Raw genomic sequence first — 19341 nt, forward strand, 5'->3', positions numbered from 1 at the left:
TAAGTAATGGGGTCTTGGGTGGTATTAAGAAAGGACAGCGCTTCCAGGAATGGGGAGGAGATGAGATAATCCCACCATCTTCTGCCCTGGTCAGCTCTCATCTAGAGACTTGTGCTTGGTTCTGGGCGCCAAGACCTGAGAAGAACATTGTCAAGTAGAAGATTGGCCAAGGAAGATGACCAGGATTACTGATTGATTGATTTATTGACTGCTAGAGAATTCACCCTGGATCAGCTCTTTCTGAGCTCTCAGCACTTGCAAGCTCTACATCTGCACTCATCCTTTCCTCCTTTGCCCAAGTCTTGAGGGAGACTGAGTCTTTCTCCTCATCAAGGCAAATCTTTCTACTTATTCAGTTCTTGATCTTATTCTCTCCAGTCTGGAAGGAGGCAAAGAATCAGTTCAAGAAGGTGAGGCACAAAGAGATATGGAATGAGAGGAGGTAATGGTCAAGTAGAACCATAGTGGAGTTTCTCATTAAGGAAGAAGAATATTTGGAAGCAATGTGAAATCTAGGCGGTGGCCCAGGTCTGATACAGAATGGAAGAGAAGCTTATGATTTGAGGGGACTGAGGAAATGAGAGGTTAAGTGTTTGAGTAAGCATTAATCTTATTGATGAAGGGTCCTGGGGCAGAGAAGGAATTAGGGAGGAGAGGAACATGCTGAACCAGGTGCTGACTCCAGATGGGGAAAAAAGTAGCAGTTAAGATTTAGCTCAAAAACCAGGGGGTACCAAGGTGGCTCAGTGGATAGAGAGCCAGGCCTGGAGATGGGAAGTCCTGGGTTCAAATTTGGCCCCAGACACTTCTTAGTTGTGGGACCATAGTCCAGTCATTACCTCTTTTTTGACTTGGAATGAAAACACAGCATTGATTCTAAGAGGCAAGGTAAGGGATTAAAGAAAGCCCAGTAGTCATTCAGTTGTACTGAGCTCTCTGAGTCATTATAATAATGTCAAAGGGCAAAAGATAAAGCTTTATATTGGAGATGTGGGATTTGGGAAACAACACCTCTAGAAAGCAGTACAAGATGGTGTGACTACATATCAGTCCAGGCGAAAAAGATCTGGGGGGTTAAGTGGACTGCAAATTAAAAAAATAGTCCAAAGAATAACTTGACAATAAAAAATATCAGTGAAATTTCAAGTTTCCTGAACAGAAGAGTTATGTGGAGAACAAAGGATGGCAGCTAGACCATTAAAAATCAGTGTGGCCATCTGCTTATTTTTGAATGATTAATAATACTTATAGCTCACTTGCCCGAGAGCCAGGCAAGGATCTATGTTACTTTTTAACCTTCTTCCAGGTTCTCTGATACCCTAAAGGTTTTTTTTTTTGGGGGGGGATCTCTTCTCTGCCATTGGATAAAGCCCCTGCCACAAATTCCCTCGATTTGAGGAGTCTCCTGTACCCTAGTCCCATTTTACCACTTAAAGGAATATTCATAGTGAAGATATAGCAAGAACAAACATACAGATATTTCTTTCAGCATGGGGAGGTGTACCCATCTTTTACCACCTCTGTCTCTGAGGCAGAGAGGGGGATTAGGTTCATGGCTCAAGTCAGTTCCTATATACCATGGTCCCACCTAGTGCCAAGTCCAAAGACTCCCTTGGCTTGTGCCTCTGGCTTCTCAGGGCTTCCTTCTTGTCTTGGAAGCAATATCTGGCCCGATACCCAGGGCTCAAAAGTTGCCTTGGCTTGGGCTCTTGGGTCTGAGGACTCCCATCATTTGAGAAGCACAAATAAATCTATTCAAACCACACATCCAATTTTTAAGTTGTATTTCACTTTATTTTTTTCCATTTGAATTAATTTATTTAGTCAATTTAGAACATTATTCCTTGGTTACAATAATCACATTAATTCCCTCCCTCCCCTCCACCTGCCCTTTCCGAGACGTGCAATTCCACTGGGTTTTACTTCTGTCCTTGACTAGAACCTCACACGCCCATTTCTTTGACACCTAAAGGAAGAAAGGAGGATGAGAGGAAGGAGGGGAGAGGAGGGGAAAGGAGTTACATCAGAGGGAAAGAAGAGCTCTTGAATCAGGGAAAGAGGAAGAAGAACAGGAAGGATTGCCCACTCCAATACTCCCTCTCATGGTTCTTGGAAGAACAATGGGGGAGGAAGTCATGGAGTCGAACATCTGTATCGTCACTTCCTCATTGCTCTGGGGATGCAAAGGGCATTGTTCTCTCAACTAGGACCCAGAGCTGAGAAGGGATCCCCACTGGCTGGGCTGCTCTTGAGGAGAAGCAGGATGGACCGAGGGAGAGTCTCTGAAAATGTGCTGGAGAAAAATAAGACGCTTGAGGCTGAAAAGAGTAAGGTGCCGGGAGTCCCTGAGATGGGTGGAGAAGAGGGCAAAGCTCCAGAGAACTGGGATTCTCATTCCAGGACTGATGGCCCTTACAGGTCATAAAGTCCAGCGCCCCCATTTTACAGATGAGTGAATGGAGTCCTGGAAAGATTAGCCAGGTTAATGGGACCAGAGCCACACAGCTCATGAGTGATCCAGGTGGCTTTCCAGCTCAGTTAATCCCATGAGCCCTGTCCATGGATGAATTCTCTTGTGGTGGCTCAAGGCTATCTGAGGTCTGGGGGTGGGGGCAAAGTGTGAAACTTAAGAGAAGGGGGGCTGAATTTTGGACATTTCTCTCCCCACTGCACCCAAGGGATACTTTGTGTCTTGAAACAGAGGCTTGAAGCAAAAGAAAGATGAGCTCTAGGCTACATCTTTTTTTCTGAAACTCTCACCTTCCATCTTGGAATCAGTACTATGTTTTGGTTTCAAGGCAGAAGAGTGGCAAGGGTTGGCAATAGGGTTAAGTGACTTGCCCAGGGTCACACAGCAGGAAGTGTCTCATGCCATACTTGAACCCAGGACCTCCCATCTCTAAACTTGGCTCTCTATTCACTGAGTCTCCTAGCTGACCCCCAGCCCAGCCTATATCTTGAAGCCAATTTCATTCTAATTGACAAGAGAAGAAAGATGGAATCTGTAGCCTATGAAGCTTCAGGGTGTAAAGGAAGGAGAGTCTGGAAATGAGTATAAGGAGATTTAGGTTTGTTTCTTGGCTCTTCCACTTCCAAGCTGTGTGACACTGAGTTAGTCACTTACTTTTATGGAGTAGATAATGGATTTGAAGCTCTCTAAGGTCCTTTTTTACCATAACTTCCAATGTTCTGTGATGAGAAGATTTGGTAGTTCTTTCTGGATATAACATGAACAGGGTAGTCGGAGGCCCTGGTTTGGCTTTTGTTAGACCACATGACAATGACAAGTAGTATTTAGATAGTGCTTTATGATTTTCAGATTCAGTAACAACTCTGGGAGGGAGGTGCTTCCGTTATTTATATTTTACAGATGAGGAAATTGAAGCAGAAAGTTGATAAGTGATTTGACTTGCCCATGATCACAGAGTAAGTACCTGAGTCTGGATTTGAACTCATGTCTTCTTGATTGTGAACTCGGGGTTCTAGCCTCTGCTTCATCTAGTCCCCTCATAACACTTGGAGTACTGTGCTCAGTTCTGGGCTTCAAGTTTCAGGATGAGTTGGATTGTTCAGAGGAAGGGCCTTGAGTTTATGACCTAGGAGCTTCAGTTGAAAAAATTGGGCATGTTCATCCTGATAAAGAGAAGACTTGGGGAGAGAATAGAGGCCAATGGCCATGTGTAAGAGCTTGAAGGGATGTCACATGGAGGGCAGGCTAGTCTTGTTCTCTTCAGACCCAGAAGACAGAATTGGGCGCAATGCTAGCTTTCTGTCTGTTATACCATGCTATCCTCTGAGGGTGGGCATAGGAGGGGAGGAAAAGCTCATTAAATAAATGATCACAGATAGGAAGGGGTCCCACTGAAAACTAATTCCACCTGGGGCTTATTTGTGCCCTGTGCCAAGAGTCATAATATAGGAGAGGAAGCAGGGAAGATGGACACGAGAACCCTGAGGTGGAAGCTGAAAGCTGTGGTGGGGTGGAAGGAGGAGGATGACTCCAATGCTCATCAGTCATGCCATTCAAGATGTCACAACATCCCTGAACTGACCAGTCCTTCCTCTGAGCATCGGAACCTGCCCTCTTCATGCCTAGGATATACACTGGGCTGCCTGCCTGCCCTCTCCTCATCTATCATAAACACTCGCTGCCCTCTTCTTGCTCTCAAGATTCTTTTCAAATCTATATACAGAACTATAGACCAGAAGTCCAAATTCCCTTCTCCTGTAGCATCGTTTTAGCCAGCTATTCATGTCTCCAATTTTCCTTCCTCTTCCGAATCTTCTAATTTTTATTTTGTAGAGATGAAAACGCCAACTATGCTCCTCAAGGATTTGAGTTCTCTCTTTCTTTAACCTAGATACTCAGTACTATTTTCTAGGTTCCTTCTGGTGGTATCATTCATTTGACCCCACATGAAACTCTTTAAGTAGATAGTAACTGTGATATTTGACAAATCTCCAAGAGCTTTATGTTGACTTGTCTTGGAAAGGATAGATACTTCTCCATTATGTGAGTTTAAAAAAAACTTTTTTTGACTTTTAAAAAATTAAAGACCTTTAAACAGAGAAAAAACAACCCCTTACCTAAAAATAGCCAGCCCAGTACTTCTCAAAATGGAGACACTAACCACTTGTACCCCTCTCTCTTCCTTTTGACCATTACAACCAACTGGATTGGTTACTCATCTACTTGTGACTTTTCATTGTGATAACTCCTTTGGTCCAGGCCCCTATCTTTGCCAGAAGAACCTTTTTTATACCTGTTACTTAGTTCCCAAAGTCCTAGACTCTCTCTGCTTCTCTTCCTCCCCTAGGTCCTATTTCTTCACCCTCCTGCCTCAGGATGGAAATGATTCCTCTCTGCTCCCTCATCTCTTTTTCTTCTAGGTTTTCTCCTTGAAACATTCTTCACATTCTTTCAGGGAACATGCCATTCCCCCTGATAACCAGAAAAATGGAAACCTATTCCCCTAGTCTGGAGACCCATTGGTACAGTGTTCTTTGATGGATACTATATGGTCCTGGCAGAAATTTGAGCATAGAACATTTTTGGTAGGTCAGAATGAAACCATCCTTTCCTTTCCTATGTGTGTGAAACAAAAACCATGGTCCTCTGTCTTCTCCTTTGGTTGCCTTGGTGATTAACTAGCACATTGATTACTTATCACTTCTGTTTTGTGCATCCACATAATCTGCTCAAACTTTAATGGGCTATTAGGACATTTTTGCCACGGTCTAATGCAGACAAAAGAAAAGGAAGACATTCAATAAGTGAACACCCAATTCATTCAATCTATCCACTCTTTTCTCTCTGAAGTTTGTCTCTAGATATCCCTTTGCACTTCACTGAATACTAAGCTCTCCATTATAATGGTGGGGCCAGGGAAAGACTTGAAGAGGAAGGAGATTAAATTTATTTAACAGACCTAGACACCAAACACAAGCTACATGCTGATATGCCCCCATGACACGAACAAAGATGATCAAAGACAAAAGGCAGAAATCCAAAAATTTAGAATAATCATCATATTTCACCTTCTTCTTTCAGGTTCTTTATTCCTAATAGGTTGGGGTGAGGAATGAGGTTTAATTTAAAGCAGACATAAACATGGAAGGAAGGAAGAAGGAAAGAAAGAAGAGAGGGAGGGAGGAAGGTAGAAAGGAAAGAAGGAAGGGAGATGGGGAGTGATAAAGGAAGGGAAGTAGGGAGAAAAGAATGGAATGAGGAAGAAAGGAAGAAAGGAAAAAAGAGAGGGAATGAAGAAGGGAGGGAGAAGGGAAGGAAGGAAGGAAAGAAAGAAGGAAGGAATGGAGAAAACAAACATTTATTAAGCACCTTCCATATGCCAGACACTATATTATGAAATATTTACAAATATTTCACTTGTTCCTCTCAACAATCCTGTGAAGCTAGTGCTGTTATTAGTATTTCCATTTTGTAGATGAGGTTTTTCTCAATCCTTATCTCCATCTTAGCATCAATACTTTGCATTGCTTCCAAGGCAGAAGAGTGACAACTGGGATTAAGTGATTTGCTAGTGGTCAAACAGCTGGGAAGTATCTGGGGCTAGATATGGATCCAGGACCTCCTGTTTCCGGGTCTGGCTTTCAATCCACTGAGCCATGTACGTACCCCCAATATATGAGATTTGAAGCTGGGTCATTTGACTCCCAAGCTGCCTTCTCCCTTCTCTTCCCTCATCCCCTTGGGCTTCCATGTCAGCCAATCTCCTCCTAGGACCCAGGCAATAAATATTTGCTGTTTCCTTGGCAAATTGATGGACCAGTCAAAGTAGGAACCCAGATGGACCTCCTGTGGGGAGAGACTTGAACCATGTTCTATCTGGACACCAAATTCAATGCCATTCAGTACCATGATGAAGAGATGTCTTGGGACTCTGTGATGCACAGTGACCTGTATTTATGTTTTATCCCTTTATTAGCCTGTGCACAGCCTGAGGAAAGGAGTGATGGCTTCTTTAAACTTGGGCTCTTCTCTAGTATACAAGAAAGCCTTAATAATGTTTACTGAGTGACTAAATGACTGCCTGGAAAGTCCCCTGGACCATGCTGGGCACTGTCAGACACACAAAGGAGATGATATCACAAGGAGCTCACAGTCTAGTAAGGGGAAATGACAGAAATACAGGCTGCTTGCTATCATGCACAATACATAGGATAGAAGCATTCAAGAGGGGGGAAACAGTGTTATGTGGATTCTGAAGGGGAAATGGTTCTTGCCAACCAGACAAATCTGAGAAGGCTTCCTGGAGGAGGTCAGGTTTGAAATGCCCTTTAAAGGCCTTCAGTTGGAAACGGTGAGCAGGCAGGCAATTTTAGGCATGAGGAGAAGCATGAGCAAAGGAAGGAAGAGGCTGGAGATGACACTATTGGTCTGGCTGGATTGTGGAGCTGGGGGCCCAGAGAAGTTCAATGTAGCTGAGTATATAGAGATTATGGAGGGAGATCACATCAGATAAAGAGCAGTGAGGTGCTGCAGTGGATAGAGTGCTGGCCTGAAGTGAGGAAGACCTGAGTTCCAATCCAGCCTTAGACACATACAAGCTGTATGACCCTGGGCAGATCATTTCATCCCATTGCCCTCAGTTCTTCATCTGTAAAATGAGCTGGAGTAAGAAATGGCAAACTGCTCCAGTATCTTTGCTAGGAAAACCCCAAATATGGTTGGGAAGAATTGGCAATGGTGGAAATGACCAAACAATGACAATAGGAGATTAGGCTGGAAAGGGAGGGTCGTGCTTTCAGTGCTGGATGAACCTTCCCCAGGCACCAAGTTTTCTAAGCAAAGGAAGGGCATGAGCAGGGCATGGTGAGTTTTTTGTGCTGCCTTACTTGTAAATGGAATATAAGAATAAATGAGACAAAATACCTTTGGGTGCTTTATGCCTCAGTTTCCCTATTTATCAAATGGGGATAATAAAAGCATCTACCTCCCAGGGCTTTTTTTTCAAATGTAAAATTATTTTATTTGGTCAATTTCAAACATTATTCATTGAATACAAAAATCATTTTCTTTTCCTCCCACCTCTCCCGCCATCCCTCCCATAGCTGATGATAGCCGATGCCCAATTCTACTGGGTATCACATGTGTCCTTGTTCCGAACCCATTTCCATGTTGTTGGTATTTGCGCTAGGATGTTCATTTAGTCTCTCCTCAATCATGTCCCCTCAACCCCTGTAGTCAAGCAGTTGTTTTTCTTTGGTGTTTTTACTCCCACAGTTTGTCCTCTGCTTGTGGATAGTGTTTTTTATATGCCTGCAGATTGTTCAGGATCACTGCATTGCCACTAATGGAGAAGACCATTACCTTCGATTGTACCACAGTGTGTCTGTCTCTGTGTACAATGTTCTCCTGGTTCTGCTCCTCTTGCTCTGCATCACTTCCTGGAGGTTGTTCCAGTCTCCATGGAATTCCTCCACTTTATTGTTCCTTTTAGCACAATAGAATTCCATCACCAACATAAGCCACAATTTATTCAGCCATTCTCCAATTGATGGGCATCCCCTCGTTTTCCAATTTTTGGCCACCACAAAGAGCGCAGCTATGAATATTCTTGTACAAGTCTTTTTCCTTATTACCTCTTTGGGGTACAGACCCAGCAGTGCTATGGCTGGATCAAAGGGCAGATGGTCTTTTATCGCCCTTTGTGCATAGTTCCAAATTGCCCTCCAGAATGGCTGGATCACTTCACAACTCCACCAGCAATGAATTAATGTCCCTACTTTGCCACATCCCCTCCAGCATTCATTACTTTCCTTTGCTGTCATGTTGGCCAATCTGCTAGGTTTGAGGTGGTACCTCAGAGTTGTTTTGATTTGCATTTCTCTGATTATCAGAGATTTAGAGCACTTTTTCATGTGCTTATTAATAGTTTTGATTTCTTTATCTGAAAATTGCCTATTTGTGTCCCTAGCCCATTTATCAACTGGAGAATAGCTTGGTTTTTGTACAATTGATTTAGCTCTTTGTAAATTTGAGTAATTAGACCTTTGTCAGAGGTTTTTGTTATGAAGATTGTTTCCCAATTTGTTGCTTCCTTTCTGATTTTAGTTACATTGATTATGTTTGTACAAAACCTTTTTAATTTGATGTAGTCAAAATTATCTATTTTACATTTTGTGACTCTAAGTCTTGCTTGGTTTCATAATAATCTTTCCCTTCCCAAAGGCCTGACATGTATATTATTCTGTGTTCATATAATTTACTTATTATTTCCTTCTTCCCCTTGTCCAGTCTACAGGATCCTCAGGGTCATCCACATTGTCCTGGTTCTCTTGGCTCTCATCCTGGCTGCAGTCCTGACAGTGATGGTTCTTCTGCGTAAGTTCCCCCTTTCTCTGGTGGAGAGAAAACACCAGCCATTCCTGGGAGGGAGAAGAAGCTAGAATCTCTAGGCTGACTCCTGTCATGGCTTTGGGAGTGGAAGGGGTGGCTGGGATGAAGCCATAGTGTTGGCCCCTCTTTAGTTTCCTTGGAGAGGAAAGGAGAATCTGAAGAATCAACCCATTGGTTATTCCTACCGTGCTGGGCAGTGGGCTAAACTCTGTGGATGCAAACATACAAAGAGGAATCAGGCCCCCTTCTCAGGGCTGACAGTCTAGAGGCCCCAAGGAACCCAACCAAATTTTCCTTTTCTTATCTGTAAAAGGGGAAGACTATTGTCATGGAGTGCGGTAAAATAAAGTCTTAGAAATCATCAAATATTAGCAGTGAATCTAAGGGTTCTGGAAATCTTCAAAGGTTCATTTCCGTGATCTGACTGAGCAGCTAGCTTACTGGTCCAGTGGAGAGGATGCTGGACTTTGGGTTCAAATCCTAGTTTGGACCCTCATTGGCTGTGTGACCCTGGCAGTGTCACTTAGCTATTTTCAGGCTCCATTTTCTCATCTGTAAAATGAGAATAATAGCATCTTCCTCACCAGGTTATTGTGAGAATCAAATGGTATCAAAAGCTTGATGTAATGCTATTTGTTATGTCTACTCCTTTCATTTTGCAAGTTAGGAAACTGAGCCCCTGGAAGGTTGGGAACGTGGGAAGTTCTCAAGGTCACACAGATGGAAAATGCATTATCAGATCCACCAGCGTCCAATCTGGAAGATCTGAGTTTACATTCAGCCTCAGATACTTCTTGGCTGTGTGACTCTGGGCAAGTCATTTAATTTCTCTTCCTCAGTTTCCTCAACTGTACAATGGGAATAATTACAGCAGCTACTTACCAAGGTTGTCTTGAAGACCAAATGGGATTGTAAAGCACTTAGCATGATGCCTGGCACATAGTCAACGGTACATGAACTTTAGTTATTATTATTGTTGTGGTTGTGTCCACTCTTACCCACACTGATTACACACTGCCGTGCTGCTATTGGTCATGGGCTTTCTTGTTCCTTTTTTTGGGTCCAGATCTACCCTTTTATCCTTGTAGAGAGATCTCCATGAGGAAACTACCAAACTTAACCACTAACAATTCTAGCATTTCAGCTGAAGACGCTGCCCTAGCTAGCCTCTGAGTTGATTCACTTCCAGACCTGTGGTCCTAAACACAGAAATAAAACCAAGTGACTTCACCAGGGTCACAGAGCTGCTATGGGTCAGACGCGGGGCTTTAATCCACATCTGTTCATTCACTTTGGTAGACCACAGAAAGGCGCTGCTGACCTAACAGGTGTCCACTTACCTCCTGGGCCACAGCCCGCTAATCCAGATTTCTGGGGATCCTTTTGGCGTGGTGCCAGTGGCCTCACCCATGCTCCATGTGGACATATCTCCAAACAAAGGGGCCATGCGTTAGTCCATTGGGAGGTGAGGAAACTGGTCAGTGACTCTCCTGGCCAACGCCACCCCTCACCTCCTCAGCCTCCTGAGACTGACAGGAGGAGCGATCACTCCCCAGAAATGTCTTTGTGTTACTCTTTGTAATTTTTGTACTTAATTAGCATTAGGATTCAGAGATAGAGGCCATCTCGTCCAACCACCTCACTTTACAGATGAGGGATGGTTATGTGACTTACCACGTCTATTCGTGAAACACTGTGAAAAGTACTTGAGATACAACCTCAAAGCGCCCACGTCCTATTAGAGAGTAAAACAGTACCTAGATGATGTTGGTAGTGGGGTAGAGAAGAGAAAGGGCAGTCTTTGGAGTTTTTCCCCCAGGTCACAGGGCAGAGGATGGGCCTAATCAAGGCTTGCTGAATCAACCCTCTGCCTTATTGACCCTGGGGTTTCTCTCCTTCTCACCCCCATAACCCTGTAGTCCCAGATCTTCAAGAGCAAAATGGCCAACTGAAGGAGATGCAAGCCTCCAATGAAGCACTGAGAGAAAAAAACAGTAAGTCAGACTCTCCATTGCTCTTTTGGTACCAATCCCCCAATTCCCAGCCCAGACCCTCCATCACTCGAGCTTCAGCATCATGTGGGATGCAGGTGGCTGCTTCCTCCTTTTTTGGCTTCTTCACTGTCCCTCATCTCGGCAACTTCAGAAAGAGGATGAGAGGGGAAAATCCTTCTTTCCTAACTCCCTGAGTGCTTCCTCGGAGCTTCTGATCAGATAATGCTAGGCAGACCATGTCCCACTGACCGAGTTTTGGTCACTGTCCCATCTGCAGGGTTTTTGAGGACTAGGAGGGCAAGGACCAATCTAGATAAACTCGGATCACTTCCTCTCCTCTTTCCTGATTCTCCTTCTCAAGGAATTCTCATCAAGAAAGTTCCAGAGTCGTGGATAGTCCACAATGGAAGTCTCTACTACTTTTCCTGTGTGGCTAAGTCCTGGGAAGATGCTGAGCGGTCCTGTGTGTCACTTGGCTCCCACTTGACTTCGGTGACTTCCGTGTCTGAGCAGGTCAGTGTTGCCCTTGAGGTCTGAGAGGTGGGAGGCAGAGACATCAGTAAGGTGGGTGTCCCTGCCGCTTCCCTTCTCTCCTGGTCTGGCCTTAGTCTTCAAGGGACAGAAAGAGAATTTGCCATGGATACAGGTTTTACAGAACACACGGTGAGGCGAAGCATCCAGGACTAGAGGGATGATACAGTCCCACTGTGGAGTATTGAGTACAATTCTGAATTTAGGAAGAAAGAGTAACAATCTAGAGAGGATCCCCCTGAGCCTGAGCCATGTCAAATGAATAGAAGCAAGTAAGATTGTCCGTCTTGGAGGAAGGAAGACTTTGAGGGCTATGATACCTGACCACGAAGGTTTGGCTTGACCCATCTGTTATGTTACAAAAAGAGGAAGATAGAGGTGAAACGTCCTGACAGGGTCCCATCCTGGAATGGGCTGCCTCAGGAGGAAGGTCTCACTTGAAATATGTGAATAGAGGCTCCCAGGCGTGTTGTAGAGGGGATATATTTTCAGATATGAATTGGACTCCATGGTCTCTGAAGTCCCTTCCCACTTGGACACTGTGATCATTGTGGGTCTGTGACTTCAGAGGCTGTTTAGTTTAATTGACTCATTTTGCAGAAGTGGAAACTGAGGTTCAAGTAAATTTAATGACTTACCCAAAGGTATGGCTGTGAATTTTTTATTTCTTTGGGGATTTCTTTAGGTGTTTCGCTCCAATTTCTGGACAGAGAGTCCTCCAGGATATATTTCATCTGGTTCCTCTCTAGTAATACTTGGGAGCTTATTTGCCTATTCTGGGACTGACTTGGTTGAGGTACCCTTTTCTACTGCCTGTGGGCTCCTGGTGACTTTTTTTGGGCAGTTCCAGAGACCAAAAAAAGAGATTATTCATTCTAGTTTTTAATTTGGTTTTGTGATCATTATTCAGTTTGATGAGACTCTCAAGGTTTTTTCCCCCTAGAGTAGGTATGTGTAATCTAGGCAATCTTCTTGTTTTCAGGCAGTAATCTTATTTAGAATACTTAGAGTAGTCCTTTTCCTCTATATTTTCTTTGTTTTTTAAAGATTACCAAAAAAATCCCTCTCATATTCTCTGTGTTATCTAGTTACCTTTACAATCCTTAATAATTTTAGGGTTCAGGGGAGTACAAACTTTGTTTCCTTTTGTTAGAAAGTAAACACTTCACCCATAGAGTTCCTTCCAATTGTACAAATGCATTTTTAATGTTTATCTTGACTCTTATATATTTGAATTTCAAAGTTTCTACTCAGTTTTGAGATTTTTATCAGAAAATTTTAGAAGTATGTTATTTCACTGAAGGCTCATTTTCCCATTGCTCTCTCAACAGGGACAGTTAGTGTAAATATCCCAAGAAATCCCCAAAGAAGTCAGAAAATCACAGCCATCACAATTGAGCAAGCCATTAAACTTCCTTGGACCCTAGTTTCCATATCTATAAAATTAGTCCATTAGTAGTATCCCTGTTGGACAATATTCTTTTTTTTTTAATTTTATAGTATTTTATTTGATCATTTCCATGCATTATTCATTAAAGACAAAGATCATTTTCTTTTCCTCCCTCCCACCCCCCATAGCCGACACGTGATTGTTGGACAATATTCTTATATTCTGTGTGAATTATTCTTGGTTGTAAGTTTATATATTTTTGTGTTTTATAATATCAAATTCCAAGTTTTCCTTTTTTTAAGGTGGTGGCTGTCAAATCTTGTGTATTATTTATTGGTTTCTCATTGTTTGAACTTTTTCTTTCTAGATATTTGCAATGGTGTGTGTGTGTGTGTGTGTGTGTGTGTGTGTGTGTGTGTGTGTGTGTAATCCAGATTTTGATTATTAGATTATTATGTTCCTGTGTTTCTGTTAGTTTTAATTTTGGATTTCTTTCAGGAGGTGGCCACTGTATTCTTTCTACTTTCACTTTGTCTTCTGATTCTAAGAGACCTGGGTAGTTCTCATGAATGATTTCTTGAAATATGCTATCCAGGCTCTTTTTTTGCTCAGGATTTTTAGGTAATACCATTAATTTTTTTCCTCCTAGACATTTCCCAGTTTTTAAAAAAATATGAGATGCTTTATATTTTTATTTTTCCATATTTTGCCCTTGTCTTTAATATTTCTTCTTGTCATAGGAAGTTATTGACTTTTGTTTGGTCCATTCAAATTTTTAGAGTCTGCTACTTGGGTAAGGTTTTGCACTTCTTAGCTGAGCTGTTAATTCTGTTCCTGTCTTTCCTTTTAGAATACTTATTTATTTTCTATTTCTTTCTTCTTACAGCTGCCATTTAATTTATTTAATCATTTAGAAACTCTTGCTTCATTTCATCTGAGAATTCCAGTTGACTATGTGGCCAAGCTGTATTTTTCCTTGACACTTTGTTTTTAGATATGATGTGGTTATTTTCTTCTTCTGAGTTTATAATGTGGATGTTCCTGGCTTTATAATTGTGCTTAATCATTAATATATACATATGTATATATATATATATGTATATATATACACTTATTCTCCTATCTTTACTTCCTATATTGGGATCTTGTGTCACTTTCTGACTCTGAGAAGTTCTGGAAGGAATGTTGGGACTTTAGTCTTGATCTGTATTACCTAGGATAGAGGATATTTTTTTTTCCCAATATTATATGCTTTGTGCTTCAAGAATCTCAGAGATATTTGAAAACTGGCATTGTGTCCTAAATGATCTAAACTAAGGCACAGGCTGATTGCCATCCTCCAAATCTGAGTTTTCAGGCTCCAGAATCCAGGTTAGGTCTGAGTGACACAATGATAGCCTTTACCCTGATTGGAACTCCAATACATAGATGATGGTCCCAGGCCAAATCAGCTAGCTGGAAAGCTAGCTTTGGAGTGAAAGAACAGAAATCTCAGCTCTGATCCATATTCCTTTCCCTGGTTAATTAGTTACAGGGACCATTCCTAGACTTTAGATTAAATTCTAGGTCTTGCTCATGGGTCCTTATGACATGGCTGCCAACTCACCTCTTTTGTTGCTTCCTGATCCGCTACACGACTTCAAGTCCCAGCTTTTATCTGTCTTTGTTCTCAAGTAACTTGGAGCTTAGACCCAATTAGAGGAAATAAGATGTGTGTGATTAAATACTGTTATACACATGTAAATATGGATACACAAAAATAGTGCTTTGTGTCAGATAAGGGTATGGTCTTGAAAAAAAGAAAGAATTGAGTCCAAGTTCTGCCTCTGATAGACCTTGAACAAGTCACTTAACCTAGTAGTGCCCTCAGGATAATCTCTACAAATACTCAGAATGGGTACCAATTTGCATTGGTGGAAGGAGTTCTTTGCCTGAAAGTAATCTACAGGAGTGAAAAGAGATGAATGGAATATCCATCCATTTGTCCTTCATCCATCCATCCATGATATACACAAGTATGAACCTATGTGGTAACTTATGGTGTTGGAGAAAGAGAGTTGCCTGGATCACTCCAAGATGAAGTGGCTCAATATGAGGTCACAGAACAAGAATAAGTGTGTGTGTATCCTTATATTTGTACATAAATATGTGCACCTTAGATGGAGAGACATGCGCATGCAGGCGTATCCGCTGAGGTCTTCATGACTCTGAGACCAGTTCTTCATCTACTACCCAATAGATAGATATACAAGAAATGCAAGAGAACTTTTTGGTGACTGGGGAGGCATTCACCTCTGAGAGAGCAGTGTATTAGAGGATTATTTTAAAAGGAAGATGATAATTTCAAGATCAGATCTGCCAATCTCCTCCCTCTTTTCTTCCTTCCTCCCTCCTCTCTTCCCCCTTTCTTGATTCTTCTGTTGGTAGCACTGAAGTCAGCTCAAAGTGAGTATCTTGGCATATCAAACAAAGCTCTCTCTCTCTCTCTCTCTCTCTCTCTCTCTTTTCTAAGTTTAAGTAAGGGGGTGTATTTAGGAGACGGGGAAAGGTAATGAAGATGAGGGGAGAGAGAGTTTGGAGTTTCCCTAATCCTAAAATAATTCCTAAATTGGAGGATGGTGGAATAGAGTTCAGATTTGGGAAAATGGCCAACGGGTTTGAAGATTCAGTCAGTTGAGTATTGTAGGGAGAAACCAGAGAGCAGGACTTTTCTGTCCTCCTGCCTTTCTGTCCCAAGGACAAGAGACCAAGTTTCTCAGCTTGTCTGTTCCTTTTTATGGTCCTTCCTGGTTGTCATTCCAATTAGAATGTCCTCCTTGATGGACAGTTCAGCAGTCCTGGCTTCTCCAGCTCCGCTGCAGATTTTTCCCATTTTCTCTCCTCCACAATGTGACATTAGCAAACGCTCTTGGGGAAGATGGCGTTAGAGCTGATCCTTGAAAGAGACGAGACGTTGGTGGCAGTGATGGGGACGTCCATGCCAGGCACAGGGAAAGATCTGTACCAAGAGAGATGGAGAGCCCATGGAGATGGGGATGGAGAGTTGTGTGTGTGGAATAATAGGAAGACCAGCTTGGCAGAGCCATGAAGGGAAGGAATGGATTCCAGGGTGGGGAGAACAGAGACGGGCCAGACTGTAAAGGGCTTTTAATGCCAGAGAGAGGACCCTGTTGGACACTACCAGTAATAGAGGGAACGACTGAACTTTAATGATCAAGGGAGCGATGTGGCCAGGCCTGGGCTCTAGGAATCCCTGCACACACTAATGGAAAACTTCCTAACACGCATACAAAAGTGCACCTTGATGCCCAAAGATGCATCATGTCTCCTTAAAAGCTTCTTATCACTCTCTTCTCACTTCATAGGAATTTATTTATAAAAAAGCTAATGGTGCCGGCTATTGGATGGGACTGAATAAGCTAAAGAGCTCAGACTGGAGATGGACTGACGGGACCCCTTATAATGAGAAACATACCAACAAGTAAGTCCAGCTTCCTCTCTTTCTTCTGGGACTTCCTTTCCCCCCTCATATCCCCATGGAGACATCCAGAGCTTTCCCCAGGGAAAACCAAGGTGGAGAGTGAAGTGAGATGAAAAAAGTACATCCTCCATTTATTCCTTGGGATTCTTCTCCACCCTCCTTGGGTATATGTTCTGGGCAGTACCTGCATGTGCATATCTGTGTGATGTTTGACGTTACTATGTGTGGTTGTATAGTATATTGTGTGATATATTTTATTGTGGTGTGTATATATGTAGTGTTCACATGTACATATGTATGTATGTGTATTGTAGAGGTATGTGTATTCATATGTTATATGCACACATGTATGTTCACATGTACATGTGACATGTGTGATGCATGACACAGACAGAAATAGATGTCAGTGTACATATTATACATGTATATAATTTTTATATACATATCATATGTGTGTATGTGTGTGATATGTGTGTAGTCTGTGTAGCCCTAGGACGCCAAGAGGTGAGGAGAAGGCATGGATCCCAGTTTGGGTGAGATACTTCAGACTGAGGTTTGGAGAATGTGGAGCCATCTGCGCTCTCCCTGGAAGGGTGGAAGTTGAGGGTTTCCAGAGCAGAGGTTCTTAACCTGAGCTCCAGGAGCTCTTGGAATTAAAAAGTATTTTGGCCCCATTATTTGGATCTATTTGGTTTCCTTTGTAATTCTACGTATTTTATTTCAGACACTAAAAAATATTATCCCAAGAAGGAATCCATGGACTTGTCTGGCTGCTAAAAGAGTTTAGGACACAAAAAAGCATGAACAAGCAGAGCCTTTGAGACCTCCTGACTCTCTGGCTTCCCAGGCCCAGGCAGGAACATCATGATTTAGTGTCTTTTTAGTGAGCCAGTTTGGAGCAGAATCTAGGCTGGACTTCTTTGCACCTCGTAGTCTCCAGGGCTAGGCACAAACATGGAGGAGGGAGTTTGCTATTAAAATTTGGTGGGTAACTGGAAGTAGAAGGGTTAATAGTTCTCATTTCAATGATTCTTCTCTCTCTCTCTCTCTCTCTCTCTCTCTCTCTCTCTCTCTCTCCCTATTTCTATCTCTTGTTCCTTTTCCCTCTCTCCCTTTCTCCAGTTTTTGGGCACCAAATGAACCAAACAATTTAGGAGACAATGAACGTTGTGTCCAGTTTTTAAAGAACAGCATCCGCTCATGGAATGATAACAGTTGCTTCTATCCCGCCATGTATATTTGTAAATGGGACTGCAAGGCCTCTGCATTATGTCCTTGAATCTGAAGAGAGTCTCTGACTTCTGAGGACTCTCCTACCTGAAGAATGGACACAGATGGCAAACTTTCTTCCATTTACCATCCGCACCTACACACCGGGCTCCATTTTTTATTTCTCACTTAAAGCCGATCTGTCGAGGCCTGATCAGCTGGACCAAGGGATGCTCCCAACCCATCAGGCAGCCGCAGACCCTCCTTTCCATGTCATCATGGCCAGAATGATGGCCTCAGCATGCCATCTGCACCTGTGCCTCCATGACCTTCATACATATCTACACGTATCTTCTTGTTCTTCCCAGGCTTCCAGCACTTGAGCCGGAAAGGAAATTGGGGAGACCCTCTGACCTGGAACTCATAAGCTGGCCCTGCTCCCTGCATTGATGACTAGTTCTAGAGATTACAAGGTTCTAATTCATGTCATCCCTGCAATACGTAGCCTTCAGAGTCGCTCTGGATCCCCTTTCCTGGTCAATCAGGGATTGACTTCAGCCAGCCACAGTGCTTATCACTGAGGAATCAAAGCCAGAAGGGAAACAGACTTGTTATAGCTTGCAGGTTGGGGCTGTCAGGATGCTTCTGGGTAAAGATGATCATTGAACCTCTGAGAGTTTACTGAGCTAGCAGGCAAGAGGAGATAACACCGGACCGGGAGGCAGGAAAGTGGAGTTTGGTCCCATCAGTGTGGTAAGCTTGGCCTGAGAAAACTGGGGTTCAGATCAAGTTCACCAAATGACTGTATTGTCATTTTTGGAGTCGCTTGGCTTCTCTGCCATATTTAAAGAGCAGTGCTAGGAATCCTACCCAGTGACATCCTTCGGCACGAGAATTCGGCAGAGCATCTGTTAATATAGTTTGGAATCTGTACAGAGGCTGATTTGATAGTTCTTGGTTTGTCTCTTCTCAGACACTTGTTAGCTGGAGGAATCTGGGCAAAGGTCTCTGTCAGCCTTAGTTTACATATCTGTAAAATGGGGACAACCACACCTGTAGCAGTATCTGTCACCTGGGCAGCTTTTTAAATCCTTTTTAGCACTGTGTGAATGTCAGTCTTTATTCCTATGAATAAACAGTTTGGAAAGACCGGTTCCAGGTTCCTTTATTTCTCTCTTCCTTTTGCCTTCCCACAACGTGGATCTCTTCCACAACTTCTACAAGGAGTCAAGGGCTGAAGAGACTTTAGAGGCCATCTTTCCCAAAGCCCTCATTTTAGGGAATGAATATCAGTGAAACTTGGTGAACTGTCCAAAGCCAAGCTCATGTGATATAACTGGAGGCAATCATTAAAGGTCATGAGGAAGGCTGTGCTACAGCAAAAGTCCAAATAAAATCAGATAGCTTGGTTTTGGAGAGAACCTGGGAATCAAGGGGCAACTTTAAAGTGGTAAAGACGATTTAGGGGGCTCAATAGAAGGGTTGAGAGTTCAAGTTTACTCAACTTAAATATCTTTCCCTTAATGTGCTGGTCAAGGGGATGTCCAGTGGAGGGTCATGCTCTCATCATGAGGGTCATCTCTTGTGAAGTGGAGATGCCATGTATTACTATCCTCCCCTTTAAAAAAACTCTTTCCTTCCATCTTAGAATCAATACTCTGTTAATCAATACTATGTATTGGTTCTAAGGTAGAAGAGCAGTAAGAGCTAGACAATAGAGGTTAAGTGACTTGTCCAGTGTCACACAACCAGGAAGTGTCTGAGGGAAGATCCTAACCCAGGACCTGGCTCCCTATTCACTTCACCACCTAGCTACTCTCTATTATCCATTTTTACATATGGAGAAACTGAGGCCTAGAACTAGGAAGTGATATCA

General features: G+C 42.8%; 1 protein-coding gene across 1 annotated transcript; it reads left to right on the plus strand.

The window, feature by feature from the left end:
- Positions 1 to 1954: 1954 nt before the first annotated feature.
- LOC103098957 (C-type lectin domain family 4 member K-like) lies at positions 1955 to 18617 on the plus strand. The gene is made up of 6 exons (XM_007477858.3): positions 1955 to 2327; positions 8759 to 8845; positions 10780 to 10854; positions 11216 to 11367; positions 16141 to 16256; positions 17379 to 18617. The coding sequence occupies exons 1-6, from the start codon at positions 2180 to 2182 to the stop codon at positions 17533 to 17535; spliced, it is 735 nt and encodes a 244-aa protein (XP_007477920.3). The 5' UTR covers positions 1955 to 2179; the 3' UTR covers positions 17536 to 18617.
- Positions 18618 to 19341: the final 724 nt, after the last annotated feature.

The sequence above is a fragment of the Monodelphis domestica genome, chromosome 1, assembly GCF_027887165.1.
Source record: "Monodelphis domestica isolate mMonDom1 chromosome 1, mMonDom1.pri, whole genome shotgun sequence".
Taxonomy (NCBI): domain Eukaryota; kingdom Metazoa; phylum Chordata; class Mammalia; order Didelphimorphia; family Didelphidae; genus Monodelphis; species Monodelphis domestica.

Excerpts from the sequence above, each read along its gene's own strand:
- LOC103098957 (XM_007477858.3), top strand. The coding sequence starts at position 2,180 with ATGCAAAGGGCATTGTTCTCTCAACTAGGACCCAGAGCTGAGAAGGGA. Across the intron at positions 2,328-8,758 it reads GACGCTTGAGGCTGAAAAGA|TCTACAGGATCCTCAGGGTC; the intron begins GTAAGGTGCCGG and ends CCCCTTGTCCAG. Across the intron at positions 16,257-17,378 it reads AATGAGAAACATACCAACAA|TTTTTGGGCACCAAATGAAC; the intron begins GTAAGTCCAGCT and ends CCCTTTCTCCAG.